Source organism: Equus caballus, chromosome 5 (assembly GCF_041296265.1).
Source record: "Equus caballus isolate H_3958 breed thoroughbred chromosome 5, TB-T2T, whole genome shotgun sequence".
NCBI lineage: Eukaryota > Metazoa > Chordata > Mammalia > Perissodactyla > Equidae > Equus > Equus caballus.
This window is the reverse complement of record NC_091688.1, coordinates 101,907,478-101,925,597: the sequence shown is the minus strand read 5'-3', so window position 1 is coordinate 101,925,597 and position 18,120 is coordinate 101,907,478. Positions and strand designations below refer to the sequence as shown.

General features: G+C 45.9%; 1 protein-coding gene across 6 annotated transcripts in view; it reads left to right on the top strand.

Moving 5' to 3' along the window:
- Positions 1-18,120, top strand: part of ROR1 (receptor tyrosine kinase like orphan receptor 1) — a 358,789-nt gene that overhangs the window by 190,043 nt on the left and 150,626 nt on the right. For all 6 annotated transcript variants that reach the window (XM_023641954.2, XM_070267553.1, XM_070267555.1 and 3 more), the window contains one exon: positions 15,754-15,825. In XM_023641954.2, the coding sequence (XP_023497722.1) occupies positions 15,754-15,825 (72 nt within the window). The remainder of the gene's footprint in view (positions 1-15,753; positions 15,826-18,120) is intronic.

The window sequence follows — 18,120 nt, the reverse complement described above, 5'->3', positions numbered from 1 at the left end:
ACATCAAAAAAAAGTAAAGGCCAGATTCTCTTCCTTTCTTTAAAAACAAAAAAGTAAAGGGTACCCAGAATCCTCCTAACATAAGGTGCTATTAGAGTTGAAAGGCGTTAAAACTAGGTGCAAATGAAGAACCCCGTCTGCAGTGAAGGACCCATGGCGTGCGTACGGTTGACATGCGTGAGCTGTACAGCATGGGCTTCGTGACTTCTCCTTTAACCACTCAGAACATTGGGAAATATTTATCTATAGTTCACAGCCATTTTTCACATATTTGGGGTTGCCAGGTATCAGTTTGCCTGGTTGCCAGACATGCATTTGGAATGATGCCATCCAGGCCTGGTGACGAGCGCCCTGGCGCAGGCAGTGCCAGTGAACGGTGGGGAGAGGCAGCTCCCTTGCAAGTGGTTGCCATCATCTCTTACGGCTGATTTGGGCCGTTGGCTGGTTTATCTGTACAGCAGATCTCACTTGGGTTACATTGATTGTGGTTTAGTTGCTTTAGTTGCATTGAGATCTGCTACCTGGGGAAGTTTACCAACATCAGGAGTTAATGCTTTTGAGTTTCTTTAAGGTAAAGAAAGGAAGACCTAAGAATGCCTTTGCACAGAGAAGGGACACCCTCAGGGGGATTGTCGGTGGCTGTTAACCTCTGAGCGTGTTGGGGAAGCTAGCCTACGGTCACCAACATGGTCGTCGTGAAGGTGATGACCCTTCTCTGCTCTGTATCATCTTTCTTGCTTGACTGCCTACCTCTCACATTTCACCTTTCAGTGTGGAGAACACAATGTGACAGTAGGAAAGGAGGGTGTAAATAGTGATGTCTGTCCAGCGTGACCAACATTCTCTGACCTTATATTTTAACATTGTAACTTTTGGGGACAATTTCTTTCAATACATTTTTCTGTTTTGTGAACATTTACAAAAATACAACTCTTGTAGATATCAAACTGAGTTTATAAGTAAGTACTAGGTGATACATTGAATGCCAGAGAATGGAACCAACATCCGTGTAATAGGTTCTTCATGTCATGCAGACTTCTGCTCTGGGTATTTGTGTTTAAAGAGCTGGAATGTATACACCATCCTAGTAAAAGGGTTTGATTAGTGCTGGTTTAAATAGAGGCCACTGAGGAGTAAGGGACGGAACCCTGGGTTCAAGTCTTAATTGGTCCCTTTTAGCAGTGACAACTTTTTCTAAGCCTTGGTTTTGTCACAGCTAAAATGGGGTAGTGACACTTCAATAAATGTTTATGAAAACACCTAGAAATGTGCTTTGCAAATGTCCTTGCTCTATGAAACGTCACCAGCACGACTGTTCTGCTAGTTCGTGTGGACTGTGCTGACGTCCTCCTCCCACACTGCCTCCGCCTCCTGCTTGCTGCCATCACAGCCTCCTAGGACAGGTCCTGCGTCTCTTGACCCGTGTCCTCTCCCGCCCACCAGTCAGTGAGATTAAGCAAACATGAGATACTAATAAGTGCCTGGCACTCGAGGATATAAAGCTGAGGACTCAAAAAAGGCAAAAATGAGTGAACCGCGATCTGTAATGAATTGTTTGTGGTTGCTCAGCTCCTGGGACCGAAGACTCTTTTGTCTGCCTCCCTAATGTCTGCTGGTCCTTGAAGACTCAGCTTGAGGTCAACATTCCTTAGCAACTTTGATGATCATTTCTATTACTCCCCCCTGACTCTGATTTGGGGCTCTTCCTCTGGGGTCCCGTAAGACACTGGGCACCTCGAAAGAAACACTCGTGAAGGAGGAATCATCAAGAACCCTTTTTTTAACTCTTCCATTTTGCACATAATGAAAAAATTTAAGAGTACGAAAGGATATATAGTGAAAAATAAGTTCTCTCTCACCTCTAACTTGCAGCCCCCAGTTCCCCTCCTCAGATGTAGGACACTTCCCAGTTTTTGTGTATTCCTTTTATAGCTATTTTATACATATACATATAAAAATATATATTTATACATATATATAATATATGTATGCATATACACGTTTTATATAATATTTTTAGATATTATACATACCCGCAAATATAAGAACACACACAGCATTTTTTTTCTTTTTATACAAATGATATTTTCTATGTACATGATCAGTATTTTGTTTTTTGGGGGGTAACTTAAGTATATATTTTGGTAATTTTTTTCCAAATCAGTATGTACAGAGCTTCTTTATTCTTTATGACAGTTGCATTATGTTCCACTGTAAATTTCAGGTAGTTTGTTATTTATTTAACTAGCCCCTCTGTTGCTGGACAAGTAGGTTGTTTCCAGTCTTTTTCTCATGTAAACAATACCACATTGAAAATCTTGTATAAATATCATTTCCTACATGTTTGAGGACATCTGTGAGATAAATTCCTAGAAATAGAATTGCGGCCCACAGGGTCTTCGCATTTAAAATTTTCATGTATATTGCCAAGTTGTACCAATTTATACTCCTACCAATATGAGGGTCACTATTTCCTCATATCCCTTTCAATATAGTGAATTATCGAGCTCTTTTTAAGTTTCTAATTTGATTGGGGGAAAATGACATCTCATTGACAATTCACCTTTCTTATATTATCAGTAAGCTTATGTTTTCATGTGTTTAAGAAAGACGTATATTTCTTTGTCTGCAGGTTATCTTATTCATTTCCTTTGCCTACTCATCTATGACATTCTTGGATTTTCTTGCTTCTCTACAGGAGCTTTTGCTGACTATATTATGGCAGCTAGCCCTTTGCCTTTTGAGTTGTGAGAATTCTTTCTTCCCAGTTTCTCATTTGTCTTTTGATATTATTTCTGCTTTTCCCTTGTAGAGCGTTTTAATACAATCAGATTTGTCATCTTTCTTTTTATGGCTTTTAGATTTTGCGTCAAACTTTGAAAAGCTTTTTCCACCCCAGGATTGCTAAGTAAATTTCTCCCACGTGCTAAGGATACACTTGCTTGATGGGGGCCGTGAGGCAGCAGGTCAGGAGAAAGGAGGGCGGCGGGGAGGGCTGGTGGGGAGGGCCTGCGGAAGAGGCAGGCCTTCTAATGGATGACGTCGCAGCGTGGGACCTCGACTGTCAACTCAGGGAGAGGCAGTGAAGCAGAACCCATTGGGTTGCTTCTCGCTGTCGAGCTGTTCCACCAGTGGCAAAAATTCCCCCAAATACCTTGGTCATCCCTCACTGAAAATGGATGCCCTCATTCCACACGGGGAAGGTGTACGCAGGGTAGCTATTAAACACATTGTCTTATCAGCTGGAGATCAAGTAGCCCATCTTAGCGGGTGACACACATGGGCAAACAGGCCGCGCATCCATCATGTGCACAGTAGCACTGGTCGTTCCTGTTTGCTGCTGTTGACTAGAAGGGCCTCCTGAAATGCTGCCGTCTGACAGCTCTGGGAGGAGGAGGAGCCCTCCCTTTCACACAGAAGAGGGCCTCTTTGGCGAATCCAAAGCATGGCCTTGCATTGCTGTGACAAGTTCCCGTGCCTGCAGCCGCAAATACCAACGCTGCTCAAAGGCTGCAGGTAGAACCACATTTCAGATCCAGATACCGACTCCCGGGCACCAGCTTGAGGTGTCGCCATCAGGTTTGTTTGAGAACCAGTCTTGGCAGATTGATGGTGGAAGAGAATAGTCACAAAATTAACTACACGCAAAATTATTTTTCTTTCTGGTTAAGAGAATGAATAAAAAGTGCATTGCACGAGGGAATGACCAACTCATCTGCTTTGAAAGCAGTTGCTGTTACCTGAGCTCTGTTTATGAATGCAGGAGTATCATTCCTTCCAGATCATTGTTTGAAAGAGATCCTGTTCTTTCGCATCTCTTAAATCTGATCAAATGAGCTACCAACACAGGACCCTGTCGGACTAGGGCGGCTCCTCCTAGAAGGCGGGTCTCCATCCTGCTCCACGGCGATGAGAGGACATCCTCCCCCATTTGTCTCTTGCCTTTAGTTTCTCAAACTTATTTCTGAATGCACAAGCATCTTTGAAGTTTGGTCAGTTTATTAAGTGGAAACACTGTGAGCTTTGAAATCAGAAAGACTGGATTCGAATCCTGGCTTTTTCACTTTATGGCTTTAGGGTCGTTCCTGACCTCCTTGAGCCTTAGTATTCTCATCTGTAAATGGGTATCTGTTACCTACAAATAATGCCATATAACAAACCACCGCAAAACTTAGTGACCAAAACCAACAAGCATTTATTTATCTCGCGAGTCAGTGTGTTGGCTGGGGGTCCTTGGGTCTGGACTGGCCAAGTCGATCTGGGCACATTCTGTTAGCCAAAGCAAGTCCCAGAGGCAGCCCAGATTCCAGTTGGGGAAGTAGACTCCATCTCTTCATGGGAAGAGCTGCAAAAAGGTGTGGGTACAGGGAGGAATGAATCGTGCCCATTTTGCTATCTACCACACTACTTTATATGAATAAATAGGATAATATATGGAGAGTGCAGCTATTTGGTCACCTACACATTCAGAAAACATTTGTTGAGGTCCTATTCTGTGCCTAATGCAACAATTGATGCTGTGAGTAATCTAGAGGTAAGTAAGACCCCCTCCCCAGCCTCAAGAAGCATGCAATCTTAGTAGAGAAGTACACTGAAGCCATTGTAGGTCAGCTTGCAAAGTATAAAGTGTCTTAAGAGAGGAGCAGATCAAACACTGTGGTTCTCAGAAGAGGACAGATGAGACTAAGAGGCTCTGGGAAGGGATTCTGGTCCCAAGTTATGCTCTGCTTAATGTTTCCCTCTATTTAATTTTAATTATTGATCTCCCCAGGCTATCAATAATGACATGGTGCAGGAAACCCAGTCCAGACGGGCAAAACATTTTAAACTGGAGCAATTTGAGGCAAATTAAGTATTTGACAATTGCAGCCATCCAGATCCTCCGCGCCCGGGCTAATGGGGCTGGAGCGAAACCATCTCCCCATAGTGCAGGATGATAGTAATCCTCCCCAATTTACCTCTCTGATTAAAATCATTTCCACTAATCCGGGAGTCCCTCAATCCCATTAACTTAAACACTTGGTTTCCAGCGATAGCCAGAAGGTACAAATTATGCTTCCAATAGACTTTTTTTTCTGAAAATTGTTGTTTTTAAAATTTTTACTCCTCAATCTTTGGAACTTTGAAATGATTGAATTAACCGCGTGCTAGAGGGGATTAGAAAAAAACAAACCTTGAAACTGGGGAAGAGGCTTCATCAGCCTGTAAGAGGGAGGCTACGTGAGGCCAGGGTGGGGCGGGGGAGGCCGTGGATCCGCTCTCCTGGCAGTGATGACATGCCGGGGACCTCAGGCAAGTTCTCTGGCTGAGTCTGGGTTTCTTCAGCTCCAACCAAGCTGTGATTATCTTGGGCCTGATCCTTCACATGTGGAGTCATGAGCTAATGTCTGTTCTGTGTACAGACTTTCTTGAAAGGAAAAGTGCTACCTAAGTACAAGGTACTTGTGTTACTGTAAGGTGCTTGGAATCTTAATAGCTTTTTCAACTGCGTCCAGAGTGGGCTTCCCTTTGTAAATGCTCTAAGTGGCTGAGAATCAAAGCTGAAAAGGGTTTTGTTTCTCTCTCCTCCCATGCCTAGAGTAGGATGATTGCACGGCTGTAGAGTGAGCCCAATTTGCCCAGTTGGTGGAGAGCTCCACAAACATGAAATTCCTGGCCCCTAAAGATCCCGAGGAACGTAGATACTGGTTGAGACAATACTGCCCTGCTCTTTACAGGATGATAATTTTCCTCCTAAAAGTCTAATTGGCTAGATTGTTGGTCAACCAATTAAGAGAGCCTTCAAGTTCTTCTTTAAACATGAATACTTGCCTTTGAAAGACATTCCAGAGGTACCAATTTTGTTCTTGGTTAGTATTCATTGAGCCGTCTCAGTATGGAGGTTGCTGACCGCTTTGGAATTTTAGGACAAAAACAAGAGTTAGGTTTTAGTCTGCCAACTCGCTTTCCCCTAGATTCTTAAGTTACATTAAACTTCTCAGTGCATTTAGAACTTTTCATGTTTTTCATTTTTCTGCAGGCCTATCATTATTTGCATTTCCCTAACCTGGTGGTTTGTGGAAGACCAGTACTCGGCTGGTTATGTAAGACTCACTTAGGGAGATGAAGTAGTGGAGCGGTAGGGGTCCAAGAATCTGTATTTGTTTAACGTGCTCCCCAGCTGGGTTTGGGAATCATTGCATTGAATGCCCTTCAAGCTGTATCTCTGGTAAGTAAAAAAACCTTTATGGAATAGTGGTAGCTGCTACTTTGCTGAAGGCTTACCATTTGCTGGGCACTGAGCTCATCCCAAACATTTTCCCAGTTAACCCTCATCACAGTCCTGCAAAGTTGTTACTATGATGCCCACTTCATGAATGAGGAACTGAGGTTTAGACCTGTGAAGTAATTTCCCCAAGGTCATAAGCTGGTATGTGACAGAGCTGGGATTTGAACATGCCCGACCCTGAAGTCAACACACTGTTCAGACCTCTGCTATGCCTCCTGTTCCAGGGTCCTGTAGAAAACAGGTAGGGTGCAAAGGAAACGTGAGACATGCTCCTTGCCCTTAAGAAGTTTACCGTCTACTCAGAATGAAAGGACGAGCACTTACTCACTGATGACTGAGGGACACATGGACCACAGAATTAAGTGTAAATTGTAAAGTAGAAAATTAAAATAACTCCATTTTTTTTGGTCTTTTCAATAAAAAACTGAATAGCATTGAATTAGCAAATTTATTTTATTTTCCTGTTGAACTGCATGGTGGTTTTGCCATGATTTAAACCTAGCTTGAAACAGAAGTATCCTATTTGCGGTTCTAACACGAGAAAGATTTTATTGATGTCAGTTTTAACTGTTTCAAGGAGATGAAATTTATCATCAAATATTATATTTCCTATAGTCTATTTCCTCCTTAGTCCGGCTGGAGCAGGAGCCGTTTAACCTGTGCATAGGACCGTGTTGCGTGGACTATTATCTTCTCTTTTTCCAGAGCCAAGTGTGAATTTGAGAGGCAAAAGGAATGGAAAATTTAGAACCTCTTAGGTTAGACTGGCCCTCCATCCCTGAAGATGTTTACGTAGCTAAGCAGATGAAAGCACAGGAGATCCAGTCCTGGTTGAAGGCTCACCGTAGCAGGTGTCCAGGGCTACAGCCACGTCACTAACGCTGGAGAGGCCTTCACTCATTCTAACAGAAGACTCCCGTTACAGCTGAGTTCTCCCCCCAGGGGAGCTGGGTGATCAAGGCCAGTGAAGACATGCCCACTGTGGAGTTCTCAGCTCTGTGTTCACTGTTTGCAGAAAAAATCTCGTTTTATGCAAAGGAGGAACTTAGATGATATAGGCTCCTTGTGTCTAAACATCTGGTTCTCCATGAACCCAAGCCCAAACCGTTGGTCTGGAGAGCATCCTCCAAGACTGTGCTAAGTGCCTTGACCCCCCACCCCACCTCCACCCCCTACCCAGCATTTATCACACTCTGTTTTAGTTGCCTGTTTACTTCTCTACATCTCTACCACACATGAGCTCCAGGAGGCAAGGAATGGTCTTGCTTTTGTTCACCGTTACAGCCCAACACTCAGGTAGCTCTTAGCTAGCCTGGAACAGAGCAGGTGCCAGATAAATATTTGTTGAATGGATAGATGGATGAATGGATGGATGAATCAATGAACAAATGAATGAGCATAATAACATCAAAGTCCGGACGAAAGTGAGGAGTTTTTACAGAAATCCTTTGTGGTTGTCTAGTTTTCCAAAATGTATGCTAACACACTATGGCTTTAGGGAACACCCAGCACAACCTAACTTTGTTCCCGTTGTGTATAGGACTTAACTAAGACTTCATTGGTTTTGCAAGAGTTGAGAATAAACTCCAGGCTGTCATGGAATTGCAGCTAGGAAAGCAACCTTTTTGGGTCTCTTGTTTCTTTTGAGTGACAGGGGACTTTGAATTGACCAGAGACAATTACAGGGCCATAGACTTTTATTAAAAAATGGATTCTAGAATATGAAATGAAAGTGTGCGTGGGTCATACAGAGAGGGAAATTAAATGGCTGACCCCAGAAGACAAAGACAGATGGCACAGCAGGATGAGTAAGAAGGAAACATTACCAGGAGGCACTTTTGAGGGGAAAAGCCCATAAGGAAGAGGAGTCAAGTGGAAACCAGAAGACAAGAGTGAAGTTTGTTGGTGTCATTGGAAATCACAGGTGTCTTGAGCACCCAAAAGGAAGAGATGTGAAACCACTGTAGGGAAATAGGACCAGTTTCTGATTGAAGGCTTGGTCAGCGTGCTTCCTCCTTCTCTTCCCTCCATCTTTGCCAGCTTGTTCTGAAGCCACATAAACCACATCTTTTGTCGCACCAAGCATCCTTTGGGGCTAGAGGCACCATGGGTGAATGGAGAGTGCTGACTTTGGGTCCATTCCTTTGAACTTCTCCTTGGGGAGAGCAAGACTTAAGATGTTTTGGAAGTTCTCTTAGGACTTTTCACTGGCCCCAAGAAGATCCTGCCTCCCCAGGAACTAGCTGGGATGTGTCATTTTCATCTTTAAGAAAAAAATGAAAAAGCTAGAATCCCCTGGATTTTGAAATTATTGTCTGTTTACCTCTTGGAAAAAGTTGCTACTGTGCAATTGAGTATGAGCGTCAGTGAGTGATTTGCGCTTCGCTTTGTGTGCTGGAAATGTCCTCTCAGATTGGAACCATCTTCCCCACCCCCTGATCCTTTGGGGGTCCCCCTCCCCAAGTTGGAGGATGTACTCTCCCTCAGTGCTGCCTGGGGACCCTCTGTTTACCTCTGTTGTACCTCTTATTACATATTTATTTTTAGAGTCATGGCTTATTTAACATTTTCAACATATTTTCCAATTTATTTGCTTGTTATTGCTTCTTGCATGCAACTCCTTCCTTTTAGATTTAACTTCCCTCTTACTGAAATGAAGAATTTAGCATAAAAGGCTGTGAGTGGGTTTATAACAGTTTTATTTTTAATAGACAGAAAATGGAAGAAACCAAGTGTCTGAGGTGAATGGTTAAACCAAGTGTGGTACATCCATCCTATGGAATACTGCTCAGCAATAAAAAAGAACAAACCGTTGACGTACACAACACGTGGGTGGATCTCCAGGGCACTGTATGAGTCTGTTTGTCTAATATTCTTGAAACAACAAAATTATAGAGATGGAGAGCAGATTAGTGGTTGCCAGGGGTTAGGAATGGTTGAGAGGAGGGGGATGGGTGGCACTGTCAAGGGGCAGCGTGAGGGAGATCTTTGTGGTGGTGACATAGTTCTTAGTCTCGATTGCGGTGCTGGTTATCTGAGACTACACATGTGATGAAATGACGTAGACTGTACACACACATTGTAACAATGCTGATTTCCTGGTTTTGTGATATCTTACCATGATTCGGTAAGCTATAACCATGGAGGGAAACTAGGTGAAGGGTTCATTGGACCTCCCTGGTCTTTGCACGTTTTTGATATCTCGTGGAGCTGTTTCCCCCACCCCACCCAAGTCCTGGGTGGACTGTAAGGGTCCTGGAAGCTTCTCCAGGCCCATTGAGGAAGGTGTTTCAGCCCCTTCCCATGGACGGGGGTGATATCCCAGGCTCTAGCAAAGGCCTTAGGCAAGGACTCAGATCTCCCTGTGGCCACGTCTTTGGTTTTACGAGTGAGCATTGACACTGCAGCCCCAGCCCCAGAGGGCTGTTTATAGGCACCCTCCACATCAGCTTCCGCTCGCTGTGCTCCTCCCTTCAGGCACCTGCGAATGTCCTTTTCTTTCCATCTCAGCTATGTGTTCTGTTTTTTCTTGGGATATGTTATTCAGCAGTCTTGGTGTTTTCAGCCTGGTTGGGCGGGGTGGGAGAAATGACTCGTGGGGTGGGGAGGCCATTTCTGTCTGTTTCTCTTGTTGCCCGGTCATGCTTTCACAGTTGTGTTCCTGTGTTCCTCCCCCACTAGACTGCAAGTTCTTGAGAAAGGTCGGGGCCAGGGCAAGCTTTCTCATCCCAGTCCTTACACATAGAAGGTGCTAGGACATGTGTGCATTGAACGAGTGAGTGAGTGAGTGAATCTCTACAGTTCCATGGAAGAGAGCCCAAGTGGGATAGTTTTTGGGTAAGACAGTTTTCAAGCCTGTTTTTATTCACTTTGTGACGCTCTGTGTCATGGTGGCGCTTACATGGTGGTGTAGCATAATTCCTTTAAATACAAGAACCACATCTGATCCGTAATATCAATTCAACAGGTTTAAAGAAGGAAATAATATTTCCAATGGGAAAAAAAAAGGCATTTAAGTGTGAATTAAGAAGTATTTCTCCTCCTCCCTTTGTGTCCTCACCATCCCTTCCGGGTTTTAGAATTAGGGGACCAAGCACTGATCGGGGAGTAGGCGGCCTCTGCTGCTGGTTTTCCAACGGTGTTATGCAGAGCTCAGAGGTCCCGGGGATCCGCAGGGGCTGAAGGGCGCCTAAGCCGGAGAGCAGCGGGCACGTGGCTCAGTTCACCGCCCTTGGAGACACTCTGGCTCTGCCATCGGACGCTCTGCGTTTGGGCATAATTCCCGCCCCCACCCCATCAAGCTGAGGACGTGGGGCCTGAGTGCCTCTGCCTCAGGTTCTTGGGTCCCCAGTGGAGCGGGTCCTGGTGCCCACCTCGTAGGATTGTTGGGGAGCGCTCTGAGCATGGGCAGGGCCCCTCCGACACTGAGAAAACCAGGACCACTTCTTCTTTTGCAGCTCTGTCTATATAAAAATATGAATAATACCACAAATATTGGTGTATTTAAAGCTTTTCTTCAACAAATGAATGGCTTTACCACAGGCACAGTAATTGTGCTGTTTACAAAGTCATCACAGGTTATATTTAAGAGCGTGATTTCATCGTGCAGCAGAGGCAGTGTGGTTGGGTGGCTGTGCAGGATCAAGGGCAGGATTTCGCCCCCTTCTGTCTCTGGGACTGTACTGATAACTTCATCCAAAGATTACTTCAGGTGTCCACAGCTGAGGTCACTGAGGGTGCTGAGGTCCAGGTGGACACTGAGCACAGAAATTCCCCAGTCCTGACATCCTTGCCGGGCGAGGGAGGTGCCAACCTCTCTCCCCAGTAAGTAAGCTGAGTCCCCAGAGTGGAGCAGCCCCCATTCAGGACCCGGGGGTGAGGGGGTTGTGAGCCAGGCCCGGAGCAGTGCCCAGGCTGCCTGACCCCTTGTGCTGTTGGGGAATGTGGTTCGCCTGCCCCTCCGAGGAGAGCGGACTGGCACTTTCCCAACAGGTGCCGTTAAGTGAAGGTGGCTTACCTGGCTCTGGGCGTCTCCTCCACTGAGGCCCTGGAGAGAGAAAGGGACCAAGGCCAGAGTGTCCCCAGATAACGTCTAAATGCCACTGCACGCAGAGAACTGGAGCCGTCAGCACCCCCACCTCCTCGCCAAGTGATCACAAGCAGGGACCTTCTTTGACCACAGAAGAAAGCGCGCCCCTTGTGTGTGCCTGACCCTGGCTGTCTGAAAGTGCCCTGTGTGTCTCTCTGACCTCAGCCTCTCAGGGTAGCGGTATTACGTCATGGGGGCCACAGACGCAAGAAAAAGGAGCTCAGGGAGAAGGCAGAATGCATTTATTTCTTAGCCATTCTGAAGGCCTGGCTCCATCTTGGAAGTTCTGTGACTTTGGCCAAGTGTCTTGACTGCTGAGGATCTCACTTTCTTCATCTGTAAAATGAGGAGATTGTACCATATAAGAGGCTTAAAAAATGTTTGTTTAGAGACTTTTCCACATCACCTGAATATGTAAAACTGAGAAATGTAGAGTCGTTCCTGTTCAAGGAGGGTCTAGAGCCTTATGCTTTGGTCCTCTGTACCCGCACATCCTCCCGTGTCACCCATGAGGATACCCCACATCCTCCAGTGTCCCCCCATAAGGATACCTCCACAAAATCCTGGGGATCCAAAGAACATAGTTTGATAAATAAGTCTTGGGCTCTAGGGCCCACCCAGAGATAACATTCTTGGACTCAGTGACCGGTCAAGAAAGGCACTGGCGTAGCCCCTTGTTCCCTCACACTGGGCTGGCCACTAGTCTCGTGAGTATCTGGGTTGTGCCTGTGTAGCCTCAGGCGTCGTCAGAGCAGGATGTAGGATGTGGCGTGGCTGGGTGCTTCTTGGAAGAGCTCACACACCCTGTGAGCGTCGGGAGTCTACCTGCCAACTGCTGAGATGAACCAGTAATCCTCTCGGAGAGCACAGGCTTTTATCAACGAGGAGGATTCAGGCTTATTTTTTTTTTCTTTCTCTCCAAATAACACTCCCACTGTTCAGGCTTAAATACCAAAACCGTATGGTTTGCAGAATCGGTGCCAAAAAGTCAGTCATCAGTGAGACTGCAAAGATAATAACTCCTATTGATCAAATCGGGAGAACAGGGGTTTGCCCTCCGACAGAGGTCGGGGAGATAAGGGCTGGGGTTTTCTAAAACATGCTGATTTGCCTAAATTGGCTAAAAACACATACAAACACTTATGTTGTGAGAGGATTGGTGACCAATTCAGGAAAACCTCACAAAATCAAAGGATTGGCGTGGATTAGTAAGTCATGTGACATCTAGAGTCTTTCTGAGAGCCTGGCGGATGCATTGTTTTGAGCCTAGACCCTGACATAGCAGCTAACTGGGGTGCAGCCACGTAAAGGATGGCTGCTGTGTGCCTCACTGGAGTGTGTCCACATAGGGATAGGCTACAGGCTGCCTCACGGGACATGGGGAAGGCACAAATGATCCTGAGGGTCCTCTCTGTTCTGGGCACCGTGCAGGACTGTTTTGGTCCATTATCTAGTTTAATCCTTACCTCAGTCCTGTGAGGTGACTTTTATTGTCCCCATTTTACAGATGAGAAAATAGAGGTCAAAAGATGGGGAGTAACTTGCTCAGGATCACAAAATTAGTGGCAGAAATTAGTATTTTAATCTAGGTGTGTATTTCCATTAAATATCCTACTGTCTTCCATGGCACATGTTAATTTGCTAATACAGTAATTTTACACAAAGACAGGTTGCCAGTCTGGTGTTGAATATACTTGGAGGGGCCGGCCAGTGGCACAGCGGTTAAGTGCATACATTCCACTTCGGTGGCCCGGGGTTTGCTGGTTCGGATCCCGGGTGCGGACATGGCACTGCTTGGTAGGCCATGCTGTGGCAGGCGTCCCAATATAAAGTAGAGGAAGATGGGCATGGATGTTAGCTCAGGGCCAGTCTTCCTCAGCAAAAAGAAGAGGATTGGTGGCAGATGTTAGCTCAGGGCTAATCTTCCTCAAAAAAATAAAAAAATAAAAATAAGTAAGTATACTTGGAAATATCTCACCTTTTGCCGTGATGTGGAGGATGGGCGAGGAGCGGAATCCATCAGTGGATATCCCACAGAGCCGAGGCCAGAGGTGACCCGGCATTAGTGGAGCTCAGGCAGAGACGGGCTCCGTTTTTCTCACTGAAAGCTCAGCCTTCCTTTCAGGCAGAAAAAAAGCTTATTAAACATCATTTTTGTGAGGCGGAGTTACTAATATCAAATGTTTCACATAAAATAATCACCCGTTCTCTTAAAAAATGTGGCCTTGGGAGATAATATTTTTCAGGGAGATTATTCGTGTTTTATCTGTTTTTATTATCATTTTATCCGAGAAGCTGAACATGTGGTTATCTAAAGAATGGATCTTGAGGCTGAGAACCAAATTCCTCAGAACTATCACAATCACTTCCTGGCTTGTGAATTGAAATGATCTTTGCTGTAGCCCAAGAACCGAGTGGTAATCAGTGTCCAGGGACACAGGGAGGGGGGCCGGTTCCACTGTTGGCGGTGCCAAGAACCTATTCGTTTGTCGTTGGTCCCAAATTATATTCAATCAGCAATTCAAGCTCAGGTTGGGAAAACCAAGTGACATAGAGCTAACTTTCTATAAAATTAATACTGTAAAATGAAACCTGTATTCCTGGCAATCTAAGTGTGAGCAGCAGTAAGGTGAAGCTATGAAAATATTGAACGTGAATGCTGCCGAGATCCGCCTTAATCCCGCCTCTCCCCCACCCTGGCTGCCTTGCCTGGAGCGCCATGGCTGCTGCGCTTCCATCCCTGAGCGCCCTGAAGGCTGGGTGGTGGGGTGTTCCTTGGGCCTGCTTACAAGGTGAGCCACAGAAGTCCATAGTACCGCAAACAAGGGGCCGTTATTCACAGGGCCACAGTGGTGGCAGAGCATGGTGTCAGAACAGGGCTGCAGTCGGAGTCATAAGTGGAGGGGCCCGAATTGTAGACAATTAGCTCGTCCTGTCACAGTCACCTGCATGAAAGCCTCATTCCCAGAACAAGGGGTTGATAACAGAGGCACTGCCTTCTACTGTGCTTTGTGTTAAGCATTTTTCCGACTTGGGTAAAGTTTTTTTTTGGTTTCATATTTTGGAATTGTATGTGTTTTAGGATCCCTGCCAACCTACCCATCTGACTTCAGGTCCCTTTGAAAGAGTCACTGCTGTTTGGGCTCAGGATGTAGGAGGTGACTGGGGCCATTTGGGGTGGGAGGATGTGTGTGGTTGGTCTGCGTCCTGTCCTGCCTCTTGGAGGACAGGGAAAGGGGCGAGCCAAGGAGGTCTGCACAAACCAAACAACCTTCCGTCTCTGCCGTGTGCAGCAGGTTGATGGCACACCCAGCAGACGAACTGGAAGTGGGCCTCTGCAGGGTCTCGATGGGTAGACATCCCGTCCTCGACGAGGCTCCCTGACAATGGCGTGTGGCTCCTGTGGCCGTGTGGCAGACAGTCCCCACCCGTAAATAAGGACATGCAGAAAGTGTGCTTGTGGAGGTGAAAGGTGAAGCCGGAGAGAGGGGAGGTGACAAGTCAGGTTTCACAGGCTTGAGTTCTGGGCAGCGTGGGCTGCTAGGCTGTGGGCGACAGACAGAACTGCATTTGAACCCGATTCTCCCACTTACCAAAGTTCACCTTGTGTTCCAACTCGGGTCCCTTCCTAGTGTCTACCTAGACCCCGTGCTGAGAAGACTCTAAGGCGGATCCCAGGTTTAGTAGACAAGAAGGGCCATGACTGCTGAGCGATGTGTGCACCGGGTTGACGGCGGGGAGTTGACAGCACGGGTGCCGTGTGTCTAACCTCTGAGGCTCTGGCCTCTCAACCACCCTGCCCAGCGCTGAAGTTCTGTAACACAGTGAACGTGTGTGTGCGCACGTGTGTAGACATGGCCCAAGGCCAGATTAGTGCCATCTTTTAAACGTGTGCTAGTAGGATAGTGTCATGGCTTAAGTTTTCAAAAACAACAAAAACATCATTTGTATATTACAGTATATTATTAAACGGTTTAAATCTTCACAGTGTATTATGCCCTATAGATTGTCGATTTGCATGTTTGCCTTACTTTATGGTGGTTTTAAAAAAATTGTATTTTAAGTTTCGTTCCACAAGTGACTCTCCGTCATTTCTCTTGACTTGAAGTTTCAATATAGAGAAGTGGGTTTCTCTCTTACTAGAAATGCTGTCAATTCACAAACTGGGGTGAAATCAGCAGCAGGAGCCGCATTGTTCTTCTTTTTCACAGGAAGGCTGCTGGACGACATTAGTCTAAGACGGGTCTTCTAAGAAGACAAGGAAGAGTTAACGCTTGATAATGTTTGGTGTGCGGTCAGGGCCTTTGGAAATCTCCTGTGATGCTTCTAACAGCCCATAAGCGACTCTATTTAATATTGCGCCTGTCTTTCCCCCCCTCCCTCTTTTTCTTTTCAGAAACGGAGTTGTCAGTCACCGCCGAGTTAGTGCCTACCTCGTCGTGGAACGTTTCGAGTGAGCTCGACAAAGGTACCCAGTGGGGACACGCCGGGGAGGCCGAGGGAGGCATGAGACTCAGTTTTTAATCCTGGCACGGCCTTCTTTGAAATCGACTGCTTCTTACATCTCTAGAAGGAGATGGGGCCAAAATAAATTCCCTGCTTACCTTGTGATCATTTAACATTTAATTACTTGGAATTCTATTATTTCTGGAGAGTTTTTTCCCCTCTCTTTCCTTTCCCTTCTTCTCTAAAATGTTCCACATGGTAAAAACGCTTCAAGATGTGAAGTGGGGTCGTTTCTGACCTTCCTGACACCGCATCTAGTGGATCTTATTTAGGGGATTTGATTCTGCCCGAGCCAGGATTGATCCGAGCTGTTGGCTGGTGACCTCTTGCAGCGAGTATTTGATGTGCTTGCAGGGTTCAGGGCAGGGGGCCGGGAATGTTTGTAATTGCCTGTGCATACAGATGGCAGCTTCCTGTGTGCATGTGGGGCACAGGTTCCTGCCATGAGGTTGCTGTCGTCTTGATTAAGCCCCGCCATGTGCAAGCACTGGCTGCCCCGTGGAGATCCTCTGTCCTAGAGTGGTAAATCAGGACACGCTCAGCCCCTGCGATCGGCTCAGCCTCCCTTTCCAGCCTGATTTCCCTTTGGCCTCCTTTATGTCCCTTTCTGCATCTCCAGCCAAGTTTCCATTTCTTCTCGTAGATCCTGTGCCTTCCTGCCCCTCTGCTGTTGTCTGAGCTCTTCTCCCAGCCCGGATTGCCCTGCCTTCCTTGCCAACACCCATTCTCTCCCTTCTCTAGGGCAACAAATTCCTTCTCCTTCATGTCTGAGCATCAAGTCTATATCAGCCAATCTTGTCTAACCCTTAGGAGGAAGTGGCTTCCTGCTTTGGGACTCTCATAGCCCTTTCTCTGTTCTTCTGTGAGCATGTTCCATGTTAAATCACACCTGTCTATCTCACTTAAACCTGGATGTTCCTTGTAGGTAGCATATCTATCTTGTTCTTTTTTTTTCTTCTGTATCCATCAGAAAGTCTAACCCAGACTCTTGTTCATAGGAAATCCTCAACAAATACGTGTGGAATGACAAGGCACACCACATCTAGGGCCATGTATGAATGGGCCCCATCCACACATATGAGTGCAAATACTCACATTCAACAACTGTGTTGAGTTTCTGCTTTAGTTCAGGCATGATTCTAGGTCCTGGAATTACAGTGATCCAAGGAGCCGGAAAGTCATCGCCAAAATTGTCTTTTATGATCAGCTCTCTTTCGTCTGCTCCTGTATTCACCGGGAGCTGATTTCCTCTCTGGGGGAAGAGAACGTCACGCAGTCCTAGGCAGGGTTCTTGTGCTGCTCATGCTTCCTTAGGCATTGGTGAGTGGCAGGATGGGGTGAGGTGTCTTTTCACCTGAAATCAAAGGACATTTAGGATAATTTTTTTTATTGTCAAATTTGGTTTGGACATTCTTTTTCTAATTAAGGATTAAAGCGAGGACTGCATGTCGTTCCTCTCCATCTCCAGCTCCAAGCACAGTGCCCAGGAGACGATAGATTTTCAACAAATATTTGCCGATTTTTTTTTAATGGAAAAGAAGAAATAAAGTTCAGTAAAAGTTAGCTTAGTGCCTACTCTCTGCCGAGCACTGTACCGGGTGCTTTCAAGTATGTGAATTTAATTGGCAAGCTCCTGATGGTGCCAACAGAAAAATTATCTCCACTGCAAGTTATTGATCAGGTTCCACTTATGACTAAAGAAGGAGATCCGTACGTGGGAAGATGGCAGCACAGCCATCAGTCAGGAGCCTGGCTGGCCAGACGTTGTTTCCTCCAAACCAGCACTGTCATTAGCAGTGGCTGCCCTTCAAGAAGGAAGCGATGCTAATAACAGTGAACCTACTGGCCAAAAGGCTGGACTGAGGCAGGCTCCAGACTCCCTTCTTAGCATGGCCTTCCAGAAAGGATGGATGGCTTTCTAGGGATCCTTGATGTCTTATTTCTCTAAAGATAATTAGTGTATGGTCTTTAATTCCCATTTAGAATGAAAGAGAAAGCTGATTAACTCATTTATTGATCAAATCCTTATTGCTTTTTACTCTGGTCTGGGCGTTGTTTGAAGAATTAGAATTGAAAGATGAATCAGACAGAGGTCTCTGTCCTCCATGAACCCAGAGCCAAGAGGGGAAGACTGATATCTAAATGCATAATCAAAACCTTCTGGTCGATTTGATAGCTTGAGCTATCAAAGGACACTCCCCCCAGTCACAGAGAGATGCTGGTGGAAATATACAACGAGAAAAAGAAAATCCAGTGC